Source organism: Mchenga conophoros, linkage group LG20 (assembly GCF_057382185.1).
Source record: "Mchenga conophoros isolate Kocher_MC1m ecotype Shallow Benthic linkage group LG20, M_conophoros_male_GT1.1, whole genome shotgun sequence".
NCBI classification, from domain to species: domain Eukaryota; kingdom Metazoa; phylum Chordata; class Actinopteri; order Cichliformes; family Cichlidae; genus Mchenga; species Mchenga conophoros.
Window position 1 is genome coordinate 2281505 of NC_140545.1, and position 20344 is coordinate 2301848.

At 39.3% G+C, this 20344-nt stretch overlaps 3 protein-coding genes across 3 annotated transcripts; all 3 read left to right on the plus strand.

Moving 5' to 3' along the window:
• The first annotated feature begins 102 nt into the window (after positions 1–102).
• Positions 103–3499, plus strand: slc61a1 (solute carrier family 61 member 1). Its single transcript, XM_085260039.1, has 2 exons — positions 103–234; positions 589–3499. Exon 2 carries the CDS (start codon positions 670–672, stop codon positions 2113–2115), a length of 1446 nt encoding a protein of 481 aa, XP_085116165.1. The 5' UTR covers positions 103–234; positions 589–669; the 3' UTR covers positions 2116–3499.
• On the plus strand, positions 3445–8948 carry LOC146550031 (protein lifeguard 2-like). Its single transcript, XM_085260040.1, has 12 exons — positions 3445–3585; positions 4816–4906; positions 5041–5129; positions 5277–5341; positions 5443–5496; positions 5592–5642; positions 5739–5778; positions 6031–6068; positions 6307–6394; positions 6511–6606; positions 7300–7353; positions 7495–8948. Exons 1-12 carry the CDS (start codon positions 3571–3573, stop codon positions 7642–7644), a joined length of 831 nt encoding a protein of 276 aa, XP_085116166.1. The 5' UTR covers positions 3445–3570; the 3' UTR covers positions 7645–8948.
• A 1627-nt stretch (positions 8949–10575) lies between these two features.
• senp1 (SUMO specific peptidase 1) lies at positions 10576–19478 on the plus strand. Its single transcript, XM_085258947.1, has 18 exons — positions 10576–11240; positions 11427–11485; positions 11579–11766; positions 11849–11924; positions 12730–12922; positions 13073–13217; positions 13313–13431; positions 13763–14046; positions 14161–14224; positions 14426–14464; positions 14548–14632; positions 14730–14870; positions 15250–15381; positions 15688–15891; positions 17135–17214; positions 17325–17409; positions 17952–18047; positions 18138–19478. Exons 1-18 carry the CDS (start codon positions 11107–11109, stop codon positions 18198–18200), a joined length of 2187 nt encoding a protein of 728 aa, XP_085115073.1. The 5' UTR covers positions 10576–11106; the 3' UTR covers positions 18201–19478.
• Positions 19479–20344: the final 866 nt, after the last annotated feature.

Sequence of the window (20344 nt, forward strand, 5' to 3'; positions counted from 1 at the left end):
GATAGATTATAAATTTGCAATACAAGATGTCTAGAAGCACAACCTTCTCCCCAACAAAGTGAAGTAAGGGTGCCACCTTCTGGTAGAATAATGTACAGCGGATCCCGGAAGCGGATGGTGTGCTAGCGAGTGCTCACTTCCACGTATCATTTGCTGTCACTTAATCGCTTCACATGCCGTCATCGTTTTAGCCTCAGTAATAATAATAATATGGGACCACTGTTAAACGTTACGGTAAGCTCTGTCACATAAAAATGATAGAATAAAGCAAACGGGGGGCCAGCACGAGCTGTTCATATTAGTGGCAGGTTAGCTCACAGGCTAGCCTTAGCTAAACAACAATAGCATGCAGGTACATCTGTTTGCTGATAATTATCTGCTTGTTTTGAGCGACTTAACTGTCGTAAGTTAGCGGTTTAATCATTGACGTAGGTAAGATTGAAGTTACGGTGCCATATCTACCTGGACCTGTTGTTGTTATCAAAATGTTTTGGGTTTTTCCAAGTTAAGCAAGAATGACGATGCCGAGTTCCTGACTCATGAACACTCGTCTGTCTGTAATATTTTGGCCACTTTGTCTGTCCGCAGGCGCTGAGAAACAGAAAGAAAAGTGCTGCAAATCCCCCGAGACCTCAGCTTTGACCTCCAGTGGGAGCATTTCATGACAGCATGTTGGTGACAGCGTATCTTGCCATAGTTTTCCTGCTTGCCCTGTGCGTTGGCCTCGAGCTTACGGCACGCCGCGTCACCCCACCTCAGTCCACCCCTACAGCTGTAGCCAACCCAGCTTTCCGTGGCTTCCAGACAATATTCCTCAGGGCATACCTTCTGGCTTTGTGGGCAGACTGGCTCCAGGGTCCTTATCTCTACAAACTTTACCTCCACTACAGCTTCCTGGAATCCCAAATAGCCATTTTGTATGTATGTGGTCTGGCCTCTTGTGTTCTCTTTGCTCCTTTTGCAGGCTGGCTCCCTCAGGCTTTGGGCCGCAGGCAGACCTGTCTTCTGTTCTGCTTGTCATACTCTGCTTGCTGTCTCACCAAGCTTTCCAGAGACTACTTTGTTTTGATTGTGGGCCGCATCTTGGGGGGACTGTCCACATCCCTGCTAGCAACCACATTTGAAGCCTGGTACGTGCACCGACATGTTGATGTCCATGATTTTCCCAAGGAGTGGATCCCCAGCACCTTCACCAAAGCTGCTACCTGGAACCACGGACTCGCAGTGGGTGCAGGGCTGGTGGCTAACTTACTGGCTGAGTGGCTCCACCTTGGGCCAGTAGCCCCCTTTCTCCTGGCAGTCCCCTGTCTGGCTTGCTGTGGCTGGGTAGTCCTGACTGACTGGGGCAAAGAAGAGGCTCAAGGGGTTCCTGAAGTAGACAAACAGACTCTGCTCACTGGCACTCCAAATGGAGGTGTGACCCATTTGTCTGCAAAAGCACGGTTCTCACGCAGCTGCCACGAGGGGCTGCGCTGCCTACTGTCAGACAGGAGAGTCATGCTCTTGGGGGGAGTCCAGGCTCTGTTTGAAAGTGTCCTCTACATTTTTGTTTTTCTGTGGACCCCAGTACTGGACCCTCATGGGCCTCCTTTAGGAATAGTCTTCTCTTGCCTGATGGCTGCCAGCATGGTTGGGTCCTCGCTATACCGCCTAGCCACCTCAACCCAATACCGTCTACAGCCTGGGCACGTACTCTGCCTTGCTGTGCTGATGGCCTTCTTCTCTTTCTTTATGCTAACCTTTTCCACTGCCCCAGGACAACCTAGACCTCATGAATCCTTTCTGGCCTTCCTGCTCCTGGAGCTGGCCTGTGGTCTCTATTTCCCTGCCTTCAGCTTTCTTCAGGGCAGGGTGATCCCAGAGGAGAAGCGGGCCGGTGTGCTGGCCTGGTTCCGGTTGCCGCTGCACCTGCTGGCCTGCTTAGGGCTGCTGGCCCTCCACGGGGAGGTATCAGGAACAGGTGGAGGGGAGGGTGGTGGGGGCACCAGACACATGTTTGGAGGCTGTGCCGTCATGATGCTGGCAGCTCTGATGGCTGTGGTCAGTCTTTTCACCCTGGGTAGAAATGACACAGATCTGAGACTGGAGGGAAACAGAGCAGAATGGGAAATGTAACAAGTCGATCAGCCACATGTCCACTTTTGCTTGTCTGGTTTAAAATGTTTTATCTCAGTTTTGTCTAACTGAACCTAGAGACATCATATTCAACCAGACTACTTTTAGGTGCACATTTTGCCAAAAGCAGAGTTGAATGAAATTGTGGGGTGTTTTGGTAAAAATGTTTAACATTTTATGTCATGTTGATTCCTTATTGTTTATTGGTTACAGACTTTTGTTAATGTCTTTGGGAACATTTGTCAATGAAACTGTTGAAAACTTGGCTGATACTTTTTGTATCAGTCCACTAATTATTCCAGATGAAGTGTTTCTGTCTGTAGGGATTTCACCTGCCAGAATCCCAAGAAGATTTGGTGATGCTGAGCCTTCACCTAATGCTTAAAGACAAATCTGAAAAGATTTTACTTAAGAGACCTGAATGGATATTTGAAATTAGGTGATGGCTAGTAAGTAGACTAGCAAATGAATGTTAGTGTCTACTATATTTCTTTTATTTCTTCTGCAGTGCATTGGTTCCTGTATGTTGAGCAGGATCTGTTTTGATTTTTTGGGGCGGGCGGGGTGTCCTTTAAACCAGGCAAGCAGCAGCAGCTTTACTTTGAATGTCTTTCCTGTGTCATCTGCAAAATGCTCTGTTTTGATGTTCTTTATATGGCTCTTTGTGTTACACTTTTAAATAAAAGTGTTTGTAATATGTTAAATTATATTGGGAGGGAGTTCTATTTTGTGGCATATGGTTGTTTTTATAACATTTATTCAACAGGAGTTTACAAATCATTATTACAAATTATATAACATGTCTATTTTGATGTTTTTGAGAAACCGCTTTGATTTGAGTTTTCTTCATTAAAAAATCTCAATTCAGATTCAGTCAGAATCGTTTTAGCTGTTAAAAATACTGATGGTGTGATTTGAATGTCATTGTCAGATGTTGACTAAAAGCATGTTTGACAGCATTCAGATGCAAGAAGAAGAAGAAAGGAAAATCTTAACTGGTGTTGAAAATCTGAAAATGTCACTGTACCCTGCAAACCCCCGCTGTCCTGGTTCTGCTGCAGACCATATTTCCCGATTCGTCTGGACTTCTGTCCTCATAACGCATCATGCAGAGATCCGTACTCCCTATTTTCCCCGGTGCTGTGGTACAGTCCCAGCGTTTCTCTATGGTGCAACTTCATCTGGATGCTGCTAGAACATCCCTGGGTGGGTGAGGGAGGGGGGTGTCTGCTCGAGTCTGAGCGTTGTTTTTGGATTACATCACTGTATCGTCAGAGGTTGGGTATTCAGTCTAAAGAGGCGAGAAGACCACATCAGTCCCAGTCCTTTCTCACAGCTGTCAGTCTTAGTCTCGCCAGACTCCGAGAAATATCCCAATAAAGAAGACCCCACCGAGCTATTGTGTGTTTGGAATACGCACCGGGGCTACCTACTGCTGGACAACACACAGGCATCATGACGCAGGGCAAGGTATGAGCTTTAATGTCGTTATTCAGTTAGGACTTCATTGAGACGTCGAAATCAATATTTTTTTTAATTTATTTACTGTGAATATTTTCCTAACAGTTAATGTGAGTGCCTACCCAATCCATTTAGTCCCATTATTATCAGGTGCGTAATGGCAATGCGGACCTGTAGATGAAACTGGCTTTCGTCATTTTCAGTAATCATAGAATTACTTGAATAACTAATTTTGCGCGATGCACCGTCACATTTTCTGCAGGACTCGAGCGCACGGGGTTTCTCATTAGTGAGAAGTTAATCTACTTAATTTATTTTTTTCTTTTCATATTCAAAGTATTTTTCACATTTTGTGTAAGTGATACTTTAGCAAATGCGTCACATCACCATGACAACCTTTATTTGTGTAGACCTGGCTGCATGGTTACATCCAGGCGGTTACATCAGTCATTGAGGATTCTGGATTATTATTGTTTTAAGCTTAACACTGTGCATCTTATTTCTTTAACATCGCCTGTCTGTTATGTTTTCCAGACTAACGATATAGATACGAATGATCCCCGTGGGTGTTTCTTATCTTTAAATATAGATCTTGACAGCTGAAGGCTTCATGCGCGTAAACCTGTCAATCAAAACCTTTTGTAATTCGTTATAATTACAGTTATTAAAACTAAAAATGGGTTAAAACTTGACGTACCCCACTGAAATTGTGACAAGGCAGCCTGACGTGTCCGGTGAAGTGTCAATTATTAAGAGCAGCTGCTATTTGAGCTGAGGGTTAGATCATCGGTACTATGAGCTGAGGTTTCATTTAAATTTAAAGCACCAAATTAAACTTTAATGGGAAAGTGAACATTTTACACTTATATAAGCTGTTGATAATAGCTGTTTACTATTTTTATAAACAATATTTATGTTTTTGTTATTATTATACATTTCTTTAGTCATTACTCCAAATCTTTGGCGCAGTTCATCCTGGTATAGTACAACACCTATCAAAAATCTACAAGTCCTCACTTTCATATCAATATGTATTTTGTTGACATTAAAAACTACAAATTAAAACCCCTTTACCCCAGTCATATGTGATTCCAGATATGGAACCATTTGCACTCAAGATTTAATATTAAATAAAGAGGCCAAACATAGGAGATAGTCAGAAAAAAAAATGGTTTGCTATTCGTTGAAATAGAAGTGTTAAGTTGAAGATAACAAAGTGTTCATCTTGTATCCAACCAGCTGGCACTTGCAAACAAGACCACCAACGGCTCTTCCAGTGGAGAGGCCTTGGTGGCGCCTGCACCTCCGAGCTATGAGGAAGCTACTGCAGGTATGGCTGCTTTTTATCCCTCAAGTCATCTTAAAGAGTCTTCATCTTACATATACTCTTAAATATTTGCCATCTGTTGAATTCATGTGGTAGTGATGGGATTACATAAGCAAATATTGTGATGATCCCTTTAGGCGTCAGTGCTCCTTGCTACAACGATGTTGAGATGCTGACAGAATTCAACTGGGATGATCGCAACATCAGGAGGGTCTTCATCCGAAAGGTATGAAAAAGCTTAATTACCTAAAATGCTTACTGATGATAACACTGTGACTGTGAATGCAGCGCATCACTGATAATGTGTTGATCAAGTGCTTTTATATACTTTATAGGCCAGTACATAGAACAAATACTTTGTTTCTTTTTTAAGGTGTACAGCATCTTGATGATCCAGCTCTTGGTTACTCTCGCGATCGTGGCTCTGTTCACATTCTGGTGAGCGTCTGATGAAAGCAGATTTTTTTTCCAGTATCCTCTCATATTGAATTGTATAAGCCTCGAATGGTAGCACACTTACCTGAGCCACTCTCTTACAGTGACCCTGTGAAGGACTACATTCAGACTAATCCTGGGTGGTACTGGGCCTCTTAGTAAGTAACACCATCCCTCAGAAGTGTACACTTATTTTGTGTTGGTGTCTCTTCTGTCTAAAGACATATCAAACAATATTCTTGTTGTTTTGCAGCGCTGTTTTCTTTGTCACTTATCTGACCTTGTCTTGCTGCTCTGCACCAAGGTGAGGCAGAAGTTATCAAAAAGGAAATGCACATCATATGGAAACAGTTCACATCACATCAAATATTGAAACACTGGTCTTTGTTTACCCCTACAGGAGACAGTTTCCATGGAACCTGATTCTGCTTGTCATCTTCGTAAGTATATCGCTGATGTGTGTTATCTTTTTAATAAATATGACCTTGCTTACACATGGATGGGATTCTCTGAACTTTTTTTTATAGCAGTAAGATATAACTCATTATTTTGTGCATTTAAAAGCTGACTTGCAAGTTAACTCTGGAAATCTAACAATAAATATATAGAGTTTTTTTTAAGGTGATGTTATTTGTTATGCTGTTATTTGCATATAATGCCTATATTTTCCGACTGACTGTCCTATGTTACAGACTCTCTCGCTCTCCTACATGACAGGGATGTTGTCCAGGTATATTTTGCATGCCTTCTTTAGATTGTCTTCTTAATGGATTTTATATTCAAATAATTATAGCCAGCAGTGTATTTTCTTTACAGCATGTCAGTTTAAAGTTAGCATACTTTATTTATTTTAGCAGAATAATCCGATCTGTGCCAGTGCTTTTTAGGCCACCTAAAAAAAAGTATCCTGAACCCCCCACCCTGTGGTAACAATTGCATAACATTTTACACGTTTGCTGTTTTAACAGCTTTTATAACACCAAGTCAGTGGTGATGTCTCTGGGCATTACAGCAGCAGTCTGTCTCCTGGTCACAGTCTTTAGCTTTCAAACCAAGGTGAGAAAACCGAAATGCTCTTCTTTCTGTGCACTTGTGAATCTAACTTCCCTGAATCACCTTTTCCTACATGTTGACTTACATATGTCTGGTTTGATGTGCTTTCTTCTTTGCAGTTTGATGTGACCTCATACCAAGGTGTGCTTTTTGTCTTCTGCATGGTGATGTTCATCTCTGGCTTGGTGCTGGCCCTTGTCCTCCCTTTCCAATATGTAAGTGTGATCAAACTAATCCAATAATCGCATAATTTTTCTGTCAGGTAAACACGAGTTAGCTGATTGTACCAGAACAGCCGGGATTTAAGACACCAGACACAAATTTGGACACAACTTCTCATTTAAGGTTTTTTCAGTTGTTATTATTTTCTGTCATGTAGAACAGTAGTCTACTGAAGAGATTACAAACATGTGGAATTCGGTGGTTAATAAAGAAAAAATAGTTTCACATTTTTGATTCTTTAAAGCACCTTTTGCTTTGACAGGAGTTATGACACTGTTAACATTTCCTCACCCTTCTGCATGAGGTAGATACCTGCTATTTTCAGCAGTATAGCTAACTCTCAGACATCCTTTGACTCTAGTAAAAAATCTTCTCGACGTATTTTTAGACTACCTAACCATTGTGTCTTAAAAAACAATAAATAACTACACATTTCTTTTTATTTGTTTTAGCAGTTTAATACAGTAGTCAAATAGGGCTGGTTGTTGTTTTGCTTTTGCTTAAATCTACAGTATTTAAAATAGTAAAAATGAATAAAGTCCCTCAAATGAGTACATGTTTTCAAACTAATACAGACTCAACTCCAAATTGAGAACATATAATAAAATATAATGGTATTTCAGCTGATTGCTTATTGTAAATTAGTAAGTGGAATCACAACTAATAAATGAATATGTGTCATTCAGGTACCCTGGCTGGATGGTGTCTATGCTGTGTTGGGGGCTATACTGTTTACCATGGTGAGCATATAAAGAGATGAGCTATTACTAATAGGCCCAGTCACATTTAATAGAACACGTGCAGTAGGTGCCTACAAACAATATAAAAGTTGAGTTATTTGTTTTTGCTTTTTTTTTAATTATTATTAATATGTGTTGCAGTTTTTGGCATTTGATACCCAACTCCTTATGGGGAACAAGCGGTACACCATGAGTCCAGAAGAATACGTCTTCGCCACTCTCAACATCTACCTGGATATCGTCTACATCTTCTCCTTTTTCCTCCAGATCTTTGGAACAAAGCGAGAGTAAACCTGTCGACAAGAGCTGCACCAATTACAGAAATGTAGTCAAACATAAAAAGAGTCTTTTAAGCTGTTGTTGATAGTGGTGATGAGGCTCCCAGTTAACAGCTTTATTTATTTATTTTGCCTTATACAGATGAGGTTGTCAATACTTTGTACAAGTAAACACCAATTTCTGGGGTATGTGAGTATTCACACATAAAATGTCTATAACCTTTCCATCGTCTCTAGCATGTTTGTGAAGCCATGAGCCAAACTGTGGCCTATCACCCAGAAACACTCAATAATCAGTGATCATCTTCATTTCATGTAGCGTTATCAGACTGTGAGTGTTCATATAAAACTATATGGGTCTCTTATTGTCATGCTTGCATAGGTATAATAAATTTCCTGCAAATAATAGATGTTGATAGTCATTAGGAGATACATTATGGATGACTCTAAAAAAAATCTAACTATGCCAAATTCAGTCATTATATCATGGCACTGTTGCTGTGGGTTTTCATGTGGATGACTGGAAGCACAAATGAAACTTTAAAAAGGCTTAAAAGACTTGAATAATTTGCCTGTTTTCAGTCGTATCTATTCTTGTCTTACTACTGTGAATTACAAGAAACCCCACTGTGTCTAACAGTTTGAGGGTAGGAAACACGTTCTCTGGAGTTTGAATGACAATCTAAAAAAAAGATTTATTCAACGTGGGATTTTGGTGTTGATTTCTGCCTTGACTTGTTGATTTATGTTAATGTTATACACTGTTTGGTCAGTAAGATATTACACTATATTCACCTTGTTGTGGTGTTTATGGTATGTCATTGCATTTGAATCTGAACTCTTTTAAATCATGTTTTTTCATGAATAGTACTTAGTTTGAGGAAGCCTTCATTTTCAGCATTATAGTTTTTTGGGGGGGTCTGTATGTACACTTCTGTAGTTGGTTTGAAGTGGTGAGAAATGGTAAAATATAAACATAACAGTGCCATATGTGCATGGATTGACTTTTATTTTTCATAAGGCCTGTACTTAGAGAGGGATTTGAACGCTATATTTCATAAGATTTGAAGTTTATTTTTTTAAGACAGAAAGATGTATTTTAGAAAGTGTATGAGATAAAATGTGTAGCGAGCTAGATGCTTAAAATAAATATATGTCTTCTAAAGTGGCCTTGGATAACCTTTATTTGATTCCATTGATGCAGTTTCACGTTTTATCAGGGCCCTGCATTTCACGCTAGATGTTAATGTTATATCGGGTGAATGCGTATGACTGTCATCATGGTTCTCTCTGATTAAATAAATTGTGCTAAAAGTATCTTGTTGTTTCATCTGTATCAGTAAAGTCTTTGACTGAACAAAGGGATTCTTGGGTTTGGTAGTTTGGGGCATCCCCTATACTGGGAATGGGTTAAGTAGCAAATGCTAAAAGACGTTATACATTGATTTACCAATATATTAGGTACACCTGTTCAATTCCTTGTTAATGTATATATCCAATCAGTCAAGCACATGACAGCAACATTGTGCACTTAAGCATGTCTAGATCGCCAAGATGACCTGCTGAAGTTGTAAATGACCATCATAATGAAGAAAGAAAGGTAATTTAGGCATTTCAGAAACTACTGATCTACTGGGATTTTCCTACACAACCATCTCTAGGGTTTACCAAGGATGGTCCAGAAAAGTGAAAATATCCAGTGACCAGTATGGTAGTATGGGAGATTGAATCTACTGTGTCATCCTATCATGTCAAAATAGGCCAAATTGTCTGAGGAATGGTTCCAGCACTTTGTTGAAAAATGAAGTCAGTTCTGAAAGCCAAAGGGGGTTCAACTGCATACTAGCAAAGTGTCCAGTGAGTGTATGGGTTCATAAAGACTCATATTTATCATTTTTATTGTACAAGCACAAGGTCATCCAGAAATAGACAATCCACTTTTACAGTTCACTTGTGATTTGCTGCAGAAACACATACATTTTAAGGAAACATCCTTACTGGTGTATCTCTCATGGAACAAATTGGTTTATTGTGTGTTGCAGAACTTTCAAAAATAGCATCTGGCAACACTTTAATTTAAGATTAAAAAAAAGAAAGAAAAAATTCAAATTCAAATTCAAATTTTATTTGTCACGTACACAGTCATACACAGTACGATATGTAGTGAAATGCTTGGACAACTGCTCGTGACCTAAAGAGAACAAAAAAGGAAAAGGCTATGAATAGGATAGGAAATAAATATGAAAAACTAAAAAGGGTAAATTTAACTAGGAAGGAATAAAATATAAATTAAGGTTAAAAATGAAATAACTGTACAACACAAATTAGAATGAAGGGTAAATTTAACTGGGAAGAATAAGATAAAGATAAATATATAAATTAAAGTTGAAAATAAAATAACTGTACAACAAAATACACAATACACAATATAGAACTATATAAGAATGTATGAAGAAATCTAAATCTAAATAAATATATACACAATAACAGCAGCTGTACAAGTATTAACCGGAAATGAAGAATATAGTGACCAGTGTTGTGCAAAACCAAAGTCCAGAAAGTCCAGTGTGTGTGTAAGAACCATATGTGTGGGTCAGTACTGTGAAACGTGTGAAATTATGGCATTTCATCCACTTGGGATAAGAACAGTTCCGTAAGTGCATTTCCCCCCTATAAGAATAGAACAGAATAGCCCTTTATTATCTTTGTACATGTACAAGGAAATTATGGATAACGAAATAACTCATTCACCATTGTCCTTGACCTCATTGCTTTTTCCATCGAGGTCAAAGGCAATTGATCAGTAAAAGAAATACACAGGATTTAGTGCGCTTTGATTGTATCCACAAGTCGAGACGTCAAAGACCCTCCGTTAAACCAGAGCCCTAAGGCGTCCCACCATTCTGCAATCGACCAGTTAGCCTTAGGTACACTGGAATTTACAACCTCCAATCACCCAATCACAATGTACGATGGTCAGACGCTCGGTTCAGCCATGTTGTGGTTTTGAATGAGGAAGAAGCGGGAGATGTTATTCTTCAACGAGTTTATTTACAATTTATTGTCACGTTAAGGATATATAAATGAGTTAGGGTGTAACCCAACATGATTTTCGTTTTCCTGAACGCGTCGGTTGCGACTTATCGCATTCCCGTCGTAATTTAAACATACTTTCATAAATTAGCCGTGTAGCTAACAACGTTAGCTAGCAGGGTAGTTAGCCTAGTTTGCTAGTTAGGTAGCTAGCTAGCTAATTGTAAGCTAAATATCAGGCGGTTTTGCGAGTGTTCGTGTGGTGATAAAATGGCATTTGTTAGGAGTGTTGGTGTTTGAAGCAGTCTCGGCTAACTTTGCCCGGTCGAAAAAAAGCACATTAGCTTAATTGGGTTTGACTACATTGACACTAAGGCTGACTGAAATCAGTGACAGCGATTTGTCTTGAAACTAGCGCCGTAATTTCCAAAACTTTTGAGCCATGTTGAATAAAATCTGCGAATGGATAGAAACGAGCGTTGCCAGTCTTCGCAATGGTGTACCAGCTGCCGAACACCCACATGCTCAACGCACACCAAGAGATGGTCAGATGAGGAGGAAAAGACCCTTTGAATGGTACGAGCAGATATATCTGAACTCCCTTGGTAATCAATGCCAAGAAGCTTAAACCCAGACAGAACTATGAGTGCAGTGTTTGTGTGACCGCAGTGTTTTAGCTCGCTGTCCATTTAGCCGTTATCTTAAGTTTGACAAAAACGAGGTAGCGTGTTGTTAACAGGATACCGTCTGTTTTTCTTTAAGTTTGGAAGATGGCCATAACGTCGACCAAGATGGTTTGGTGATAAAGAAATCACGAATGGGTAAGTAGAAACTCACTTTGTTATGTGTGTTGTGAATGTAATTGTGGAGAGTATAGGCACACATTGTTTTCTGTGTGTTTGAAATTTCTACAGGGGATCTTATCGACTCAGTCAAGAATGCAGCTGAAGGGGTTAAGAATCACAGCTCCAATGTGGCTGCATGGATGAAGAACAATGTAAGTCCTGCCTTGAGGAATATGCTGACTACCTCCCCTGGTTTGCCACTTGGAGAACCTCATCCGCGCCCCTCAACATCATCAGCAATTTGGACAGGGAGGCTGGTATGGTGCAGATTTATGGGTGTCCCTGTAAAGACTGTTGGCACACGTGAATCTTATTTAACTTGTATGTGTTCGGATTTAGATCCTTGACAGGAATTCTCAGAATGAGACATTTGCTGCTCCCTCAACAACTTTGGAGTGGAAAACGTCAAAATCTGGTAAGCTTAACATTTTAAACTTTTCAAAAGTTGTTGTATTAACAAAACTGAGCTGAACAGAGATGGGCATATGCAGCATTTCCAGAATTCCACCCTCTGGGAATGCCTGTCCACTCCAAGTAACTATGATTAAAACTAAAAGGTTTTAAAACATTCACTGGGTTTTGGATGTTGTGGCACCAGTTGAATTACAGTGTTTTCCAGGACAGTGCTGTTGTAAGAGCTTAGAGCTTCCAAGTATGTCTTTTAAATTGTCTGACAACCTTTATATTTTGTTGTTTGTAATACCTTCTTACTCTACAGTCTTTAATTGGAAATATTTTAGCAAATGTACTGTATCAGACTGTATGGGCTTTGTGATTTTCATACCCCAGTTCTGCTCTTGTACTACTTAATTGCATAAACACTAATTTGTCATCAATCTCAGGTACGTTAGGTTCAGAGTAGTTGGACGGTGACACAGTGACATTAGTTTCAGCAGCATTGCGAATAATTTTTTGATAGCAACAATACAACAGGCCTTGTTACATAATAAAATATAGAAGTATTAGAATGTATTGCAGTATTAAGGGCTGATTTAGGCTTCGATGGTGATGAATAGGGCAGTCACAATAATTGCAGGCTACATTGACCCGACATGTAGTTGGGTTTCTTGGAAGATGCACATCAGGTTACTTAATAGGTTATGGAGTAGATTTTGCACTGAAGCATATATCAGGTGTAAGTCATGATATGCGATCTGCATTTAAGGTTTCAAAACCTGTCTGGGCTGTAACTCTTACTGTACTTTCTCCCTGTATTCCAGAGTGGTTGCGTAATGAGAAGTCAAATACGGGATCAAAAGTTTGTAGGCGACAAGTGTGCATGAGTCCTGTGCATCGTGAGGTGCCAAAAACAAACGGGCATTCGGTTAATTTGCCACCCTCCATCACCCCTAAATGGCAGCCTTCTCCAAGGCTGGGCAGGCCTTTAAGTCTCCGAGCGCATGGAACTCAAAGGTATTCTTGTATTCCTTACATCTTTTGTGTGTCTGACAGAAAATTCTTTTTCAGCAGTTGCTGCTTGTTAAATTATTTATTATTGTGACATGTAAGCAATATTCAATCATTGTTATAATTTTTTTTGTAAATCCAAAATTTTGTCTGCAGTTCGTTTAGTGGAGTAGGTGCAACAAGCAGCTCTTGCACCAGCATGTATGAGAAGACCTTTCCCATCAAAGTGGTGCAGAGCCCAACACACAGTACCTCATCAGGCTGCTTACCCAAGACCAGGCCCCGCTGCACAGCACAGGAGGTTATTTATGAAAGCAGTAATGAACTGTGTGTATCCTTCATATCTATTTGTTGCATGTCTGTGTGTTCATACTGGGGTTTTTCTTTGTTTAACAGTCTGTTCGAGAGGAGGAGAAGGAGGTCTACAGGCAGCTTCTTACTATGGTCTCTGGTGGTCAGTCGTCTTATCTTCACAATGGCAGCTCGCACACTATTGTGAGGTCTCACAGAGATTTGTACGTATTGAATCAATGCCATGTTCCTGTTACAAAAAATGTGTAATGAGATATAATTTTGTTTTTTTTGGGGGGGGGGGGGGCGTGAGAGAAGCATGAAAGGTAGTTTTCATATCTTCTTATTTTGCGTAGCATGGAATGACATGGCTTTCATGTGCATTGAGCCAGAGACTTCAAAGGGGATCTTCTTTTTTTCCTGGTGTGCACATTATCATGTAGCTATGGTATGTGGGGATCAGAACAGCCTACCCCACTTTATCCTGTTGTTGTAATCATGTTGTTTCCAGACCAGTCACTTATTGTACCATTCTACTTGTCATTGTCCCATTAGCACCAGCTTCCTGACCACCAGCCGCAGACTGCTGCAGTTCTCTTCTCCAACTGGGTCAGCAGCAGGAGGAACTTCAGAGGGGCCCAGCAGTCCCGCCAGCCCCAGAGGAGTCTCTAGCCAGTGCTCCAGCAACCTTCCCAGTCCACTGGGGGGCCCCAGCAAGCCAGAGATCCAGACATGGTCCCTGGACAGGGACCTCAGTTCCAGCAGAGGAGCTACTCTCATATCAACTCCTTCTCCATCAGCTCTGCAGGATAACTCTTCTCAGGACACACAGTCATCAGGTAATCATACTGAGTACTTGATGGAAATGGGGAGAGCGTGGAACATATTATTGTAAGTGAATTAAACGTTACTTGGTGGTTGTTCATGGGTCTTATTCTTGCCTTTTCTTACAGCTCATGATGGCGACTCTGTAATTATTGTAGATGAGCAAAAAAGTAAAAAACAAGACAGCTCGAGGTTAGTATTTCTTTTGGTCAGGCTTGCTATTTGAAGTGTAACTTGGTTAAACATAATACAAACAGAGGCATATATAGCCAAACATTTCAAGTGGTTTTCTTATTTTGTTTATAAATGTGTATGTGTATTAAGTGTTTAGGTAGATTTCAGCACAACCAAGGTTTATACATATCTCATCACGATACATTTCTGTCTTAACAGTGTGCCATGTTTCCAAGCTGAGTTATGGATCAAAGAATTGTAAGTGTATTAAATTATTTAATTTACACGACATTTGAATAGTGCAAAAAGGACTTTTTTCCTTTTTTAAATTCTTCCTGTAGGACAAGTATGTATGACTCCCGGGCGAGGGAAAGACGGAGACAGATAGAAGAGCAAGAAGCTCTGGCTGCTCAGTTGCTGCAGCAGGTGAGTGGTCAACTCACAAAACCTTATTGGGTTAAGATTTGGCATGTTCATTATTTTCCCTTTTGCGTTAATTTGCTTTGTAATTTCTGGTTCTCAGCGCCTGTCTGACGAGGAGCAGCGTAGCCCAGATGTCGAAGTCTTTGTTCGAGTTCCTTTGGAGAAAGAGCTTCCTTTGAGTCCTATCATAAAAGAAGAGACGTCTTTGGAAGAGAAACCAGAATTCCCTGAACTTACAGAGGTATGGAAATTGTACCCTAATGTACTTGCATAGCTCATTATATATTTATTGAAATGAGTGACCACAACAGACTGTTGCAGGGAAGTATGTTTTCTAACTACTATTTATCTTTTAAAAAGTAAAACTGCAACTACATTTTGATGATAGATGTGCAGAGATTTCTTCTACAATCTTTTGAAAATTAAGTGCTCTCTGTTGGTTTTGTTAAGGTTCCTCATTTAATCTCATTTATCAGTAATATTCTGATTAAGAACATGAAGGGACTTTTACTTTTAATTACTGTCCTTGCATATTGTCAGACTAATATAAAATATATATAAAAATGTAAGTACTGTTTCATGGTTTTATACATGTATACTGTCTCATTCTTCCTCTTAAGGAAATGGAGGCTGAAGTGAACAGGGTGCTGCGAGGGGGCAATCCTCATGAAGTGTTAAGTGAAGGTTTTGGTCTCAGCCTTACACGTAAAGACCTGCAAACCCTGAGCAACCTCAACTGGCTCAATGATGAGGTGCGTAAATGTTGTATTAGAAATGAAGGGGGAAAAAATAGAGATCTTATTGACACAATTAAGAAACACAGCTCCAATGTGGCTACATGGATGAAGAACAGTGTAGGTCCTGCCTTGATGAATATACCGCCTACCTCCCCTGGTTTGCCAGGGGGAGAACCTCAGAAGATGTAGAGAAAAAGAAATTATCGGTTTCTCTACATCTTCTATTTAAAACAAAAAACAGTACACGATTAGATTTATGATCCACAACTAAACGAGTGCACATGTCCACTTGATCTAAACTGTCTCTCTTTAATTTCCCAGGTGATCAACTTCTACATGAACCTGCTGGTTGAGCGCAGCAAGGATTCCAACATGCCAACAGTCAATACGTTCAATACTTTTTTCTATCCCAAGCTGCGCAGCAGTGGCTATTCTGCTGTCCGCCGCTGGACCAAAAAGATGGACATCTTTTCTAAAGACATCTTGTTGGTTCCTGTCCACTTGGGGGTGCACTGGTGCCTTTCTGTAAGTCCCAATGGCTGTTGTAGAAAGTAATCTAAAGGTTTAAGGGTGAGCATAAACAGGCCTGCTTTGTCAGTGTTATATGATGATTATAAGCTTTGACAGCACAGGCAACCATGTTTAAAAATGGCTGTAGTTCCTCAATGGTGTTTTGGTTTTTCTGAATTATCTAAAGCTAAAAGTCTTCACTTTGAGCCAACGTTTTACAAATAAATACACCTTGATTATTGGACCTAACTGTGTAATAATACACAGTATAAAAATGTACATAGGCTCTTAGTCTCAAATGTGAAGCCAATATGGAAGACGCACCTTTTCAGAAAAGACATTTGGTCCAGATTTTTGCCTGATTGTTTGAAAGTTGTTGAGCATAATGGATGTGATGTGATGTCGTGAGGGGAAAAGTCTTTATTACCTGAGTGGTTGGTGAGTGAATTCTGGAAGCTGTGAGAGACGCTAAATGAGTGGTGGTCACAAGATGGCCAAGCCAACTAAAGCACTTTAAAATAGTAACCACTGACCAAAGTGCTAGACATAGCAACAAAATTAGAAATTAAATATATTGAAAAAATGAATACAATTAAAATGACAACAGAAGAGGTGGGGTCTTAAAAGCAGATCTAGAAATTGGGAAGAGGCTTGTCTAATGTGAAACGGCAACAAATTCCACAATTTGGGAGCCACTATGGCAAAAGCCCTATCCCATCTGAGCTCACGTCTATTCAGGCAAATCCCCAGTAGAAGTCTAGGGGAACACAACTCTTGGCCCTGCCCTCAATAAATAAAGTATAGTATAATTTAATATAGTATTTTTGCATACAATTCCTTTGAAAACCAAAAACCAATAGTAGATTTATGCTGTCTTTAGTCAGTAATTTATGCACAGCAACAGAAATGCATCTTCTGTTAGTATCTTAGCGTTTTTGTACATTGAAATTACAAGTGCCTCTCAAATCATGTTTGAATCACACATCGGGGAAAAAACCATTTTGGAAGCACTCATGGAGACTTTGATTTTGCTTTCAGCTTTATTTCCATTATTTTACGATAAAGTAAATAATGAAACTTCATAATGTTGGACTTAAACTGGAAACAGTAGGATCAGTGTGATTACAATAACCATTGCATTCTTAATAATACTGTTCTGTCGTGTAATAAAATCATTGAATTTATTGTTGTTTTAAGGGTCAGTTAAAATGTGGATATAAATATTTTGGGATTTTATTTAGCATTTTGTTTTTTTCAGGTGGTGGATTTCCGCAAGAAGTCCATCATGTACTTTGATTCTATGGGAGGAAACAACGATAAAGCATGTGAAATATTGTTGTAAGTTTCTGTAGCAGATGTGCAATATTTGTTTAAATGGGTTCTGTGTTTTGAGAGGTAAATATAACTCACTGAGTTTTGCACTTTTGCACTTCAATTTTGTTTTCCAGTGAATACCTGCAACAGGAAAGTAAGGACAAAAAAGGCAAAGAACTGGATACCTCAGGCTGGATTCTGCACAGCAAAACACCCAATGTAAGTTCTACAGACAAGGTTGTTGTGACAAGTGTTCAAATCACATGGTTTCAGGAATTTTAGATGGGATTTCATTATCTGCCTCACAGTATCGTTTTATTTATTTGGCATTTTACTTGTTTCTCTTTTCTATCAGACACTGTTCTACAGTTGAATCTGATAGCTGTAGATCTATAAAGTTCTTTTGGTTTTTTTGTAAAGCCCTCACTAGGTTTCTGGTAACAAATGGTTTCAAAATAGTGACAAATGTTAGTAGTCCAGTCTGAGATTTTAAGTATACAATGTTCTGCTGCTTTTGTAAGCCTCCACAAGATACGAAAGCCATGTTATTGGAGCGTGGATGATTTGAAATGTTTAAAGATCCAGTTTCTTATGTTTGTGACTTTTGTTTTCTGAATTTTCAAATTAGTTTCTCAGCAGCTTTTACTGTCAAGACATTTTATAGATAATTTGTCAAAGTGTCAGATGTCATTTTGCACTGTAGGTTAATCAAGGTTTGATTTGCACGTGCAAACTTGTCTTCTTTCTTTTCCTGTTCTTAGGAGATCCCTCAGCAAATGAATGGTAGCGACTGTGGAATGTTCACATGCAAATATGCAGATTACATTACCAAAGACAAACCAATCACTTTCACGCAGGTAACTTCAAACAGCATCAGTGAGAGTATCTTTTCAGTAAGCAGTCATAATGAAGGCTTAAAAATGTCTTTGCTCTTTTGTTTTTGACAGAAACATATGCCATATTTCAGAAAAAGGATCCTTTGGGAGATTGTAAACCACAAGTTGTTGTGATGTGAGGATGACAATTGTGAAGTTGTACAGTTGCCTCACATCTTGATGATGGTTGAGTTTTACTCCCCAGGAAAGGACTCGCAGATGGGAGACTTGAATTCTGGGAACAACTTTCACACCAGCTCGTCTGATCAGGAACCAGCTCAGCGATTTCCATCCTCGGCTAAAAGTAGCTGAAAGGATGTTGCTGGAGCAACAAATCACTGCCTCCAACTTCTTCTACAGTTTTTTTTGTGTGTGTGTCAGACAGCAGCTCAAACGCTTTGATTTGTACGGTCCAGTCAGAACTGTTTTTGAAATTACACTTGTGCAAATCATACTCTGAGGTGGAATGTTCATTACATGTTTTTGTGCCACAATCAGTTGTCATTGAGCACTCATTGATTAACATGTATTGTGTTATCAGTAAAAGTAAAAAAAAAAAAAAAGTGTTTTAAAAGCAGATTACATTCCCAAATGTCAAAGTCTCTATTTCCCCCCTGATCTTCACACATGAGAACTCCACACAATGGTGGCACAATCTGGTGGCACACATGAGATTACACACATCGTGTTGATATTAAAAGTGCTTAGTTTGTTTCAGGCAGGCCTGCCTGGGTAAAGCATGTAGGATATTTGACACCTATTGGTTTGCTACACATTCTCCAGTTACCTGCTTACACTGGTTTTCTGTCAGGGATCTGGAGCTTAAAGACATTTGGAGGTCTGACTTGGACTTTTGTGTTACTGCATACAGCTTTGCTGTAATGTCTACAAAGTTCAGAGTTGCAGCTTATGTGTGGATTTTACTTTAGTCTGTGTTTGGACGAGAATTTTGATGTTATAAGGTGAAGTTAATATTAAAATAGGTAATTACCTCATTGTTGCAGGTAAATTGATACAATGCCACTCAGTTCTTTATGACACTTCAGTAAAGCTGAGAAATTAATGTGACATAACCTCAGAGTATGATTTAGAGTGAAAAAAAAACATTGTTTCTCCTTGATGCTGGTTTGCAGGTGTAACCAAACAATTACACCGTAAGAGTACGGTAAAAGTTCTCTCATTTGTTTATCCAGTTTTCTTGATGGTGTAAAATAAGGTTAAAAGTCTATTTTATGTATTTCAGTGTTCTTTTGTTCAACAACCTTTTGGTATATTCAGTATATTTTGAACTTTGTATATACTTAAAACATATACAGCAAACAATGTAAAATACTTTTTTTAAGAATGTATTTCCTATCTATTTTATCTAGACTCGAGTCTGTTTTAGAAATAAATTCTCATGTATTGTGGCTTTTTTCTCCAAATACTTTCACATAAACTCAAACTAATTTGTGGTTTCAAAGACACGAGGTAAAGCATGAACTTGTCTTTGGTGTTGAGCCGCCACAGATTTCTTTATATTTTACTTCTAAGGAGAGGGATGTTTTCAAAGTGCTCTTGAGCAGTAGTTCTATCATTCTGAAGGTCTTTCAAAGTTTTTTTTGGTGGGGGGGCATTGGCTCCTCTGACCATTTCAAAGGAATGTTTGTTTAAGCCACTTACATTGACTGAATAATTCAAGCATAAAAAAGCCTCTCAGCCCAAAGTATGACCCATTGGCATGTCTGCATGTAACATCAAAGAACCCATTTTAAACTGCTACCAGCAGCCTGTTGCTAAAATACATCATTTGTTCACATTTCTTTAGCTGAATCTTGAAAACTTAAACATAAGTTAAAAAAAAAAAAGCAAAGTTATTTATACCTGCCAAAGTGCGATTAGATGAAAACATGGCATATCTCATAATGTCGTCTTGATGCACGCTCAGTCGTCCAGGTAAGTAAATCCCAAAGCATCGTTTCTGGATGTAGCATTTTCAGTGGGAGAAACATTTCATCACTCATCCAGGTGACTTCTTCAGTCTAAGCTGACTGCAGGCTTCCCCAGCCATAAACAGTACTTTTGCACAATGACAAACTAGCCTACTGAATGAACAATGGGCTGTGAGGTCAGTTCCTTGATCATTAATATGCAAATTTCCATGACCACTGATCAACAAACGCTAATAACAGGCCATTGACAACTGATCAAAGATCAGTGGTTGTTGGTTGGGTTTCAGCCACATGGCATTTAAGATGCCTGGATTATGTGTAGGTTTTTCCTCAGCATGCCGTAAAGTT

Excerpts from the sequence above, each read along its gene's own strand:
- slc61a1 (XM_085260039.1), top strand. The coding sequence starts at position 670 with ATGTTGGTGACAGCGTATCTTGCCATAGTTTTCCTGCTTGCCCTGTGC.
- LOC146550031 (XM_085260040.1), top strand. Across the intron at positions 5,779-6,030 it reads TGATTCTGCTTGTCATCTTC|ACTCTCTCGCTCTCCTACAT; the intron begins GTAAGTATATCG and ends CCTATGTTACAG. Across the intron at positions 6,395-6,510 it reads TCTTTAGCTTTCAAACCAAG|TTTGATGTGACCTCATACCA; the intron begins GTGAGAAAACCG and ends TCTTCTTTGCAG.
- senp1 (XM_085258947.1), top strand. The coding sequence starts at position 11,107 with ATGTTGAATAAAATCTGCGAATGGATAGAAACGAGCGTTGCCAGTCTT. Across the intron at positions 11,241-11,426 it reads AGGAAAAGACCCTTTGAATG|TTTGGAAGATGGCCATAACG; the intron begins GTACGAGCAGAT and ends TTTTTCTTTAAG. Across the intron at positions 12,923-13,072 it reads CGAGCGCATGGAACTCAAAG|TTCGTTTAGTGGAGTAGGTG; the intron begins GTATTCTTGTAT and ends TTTTGTCTGCAG.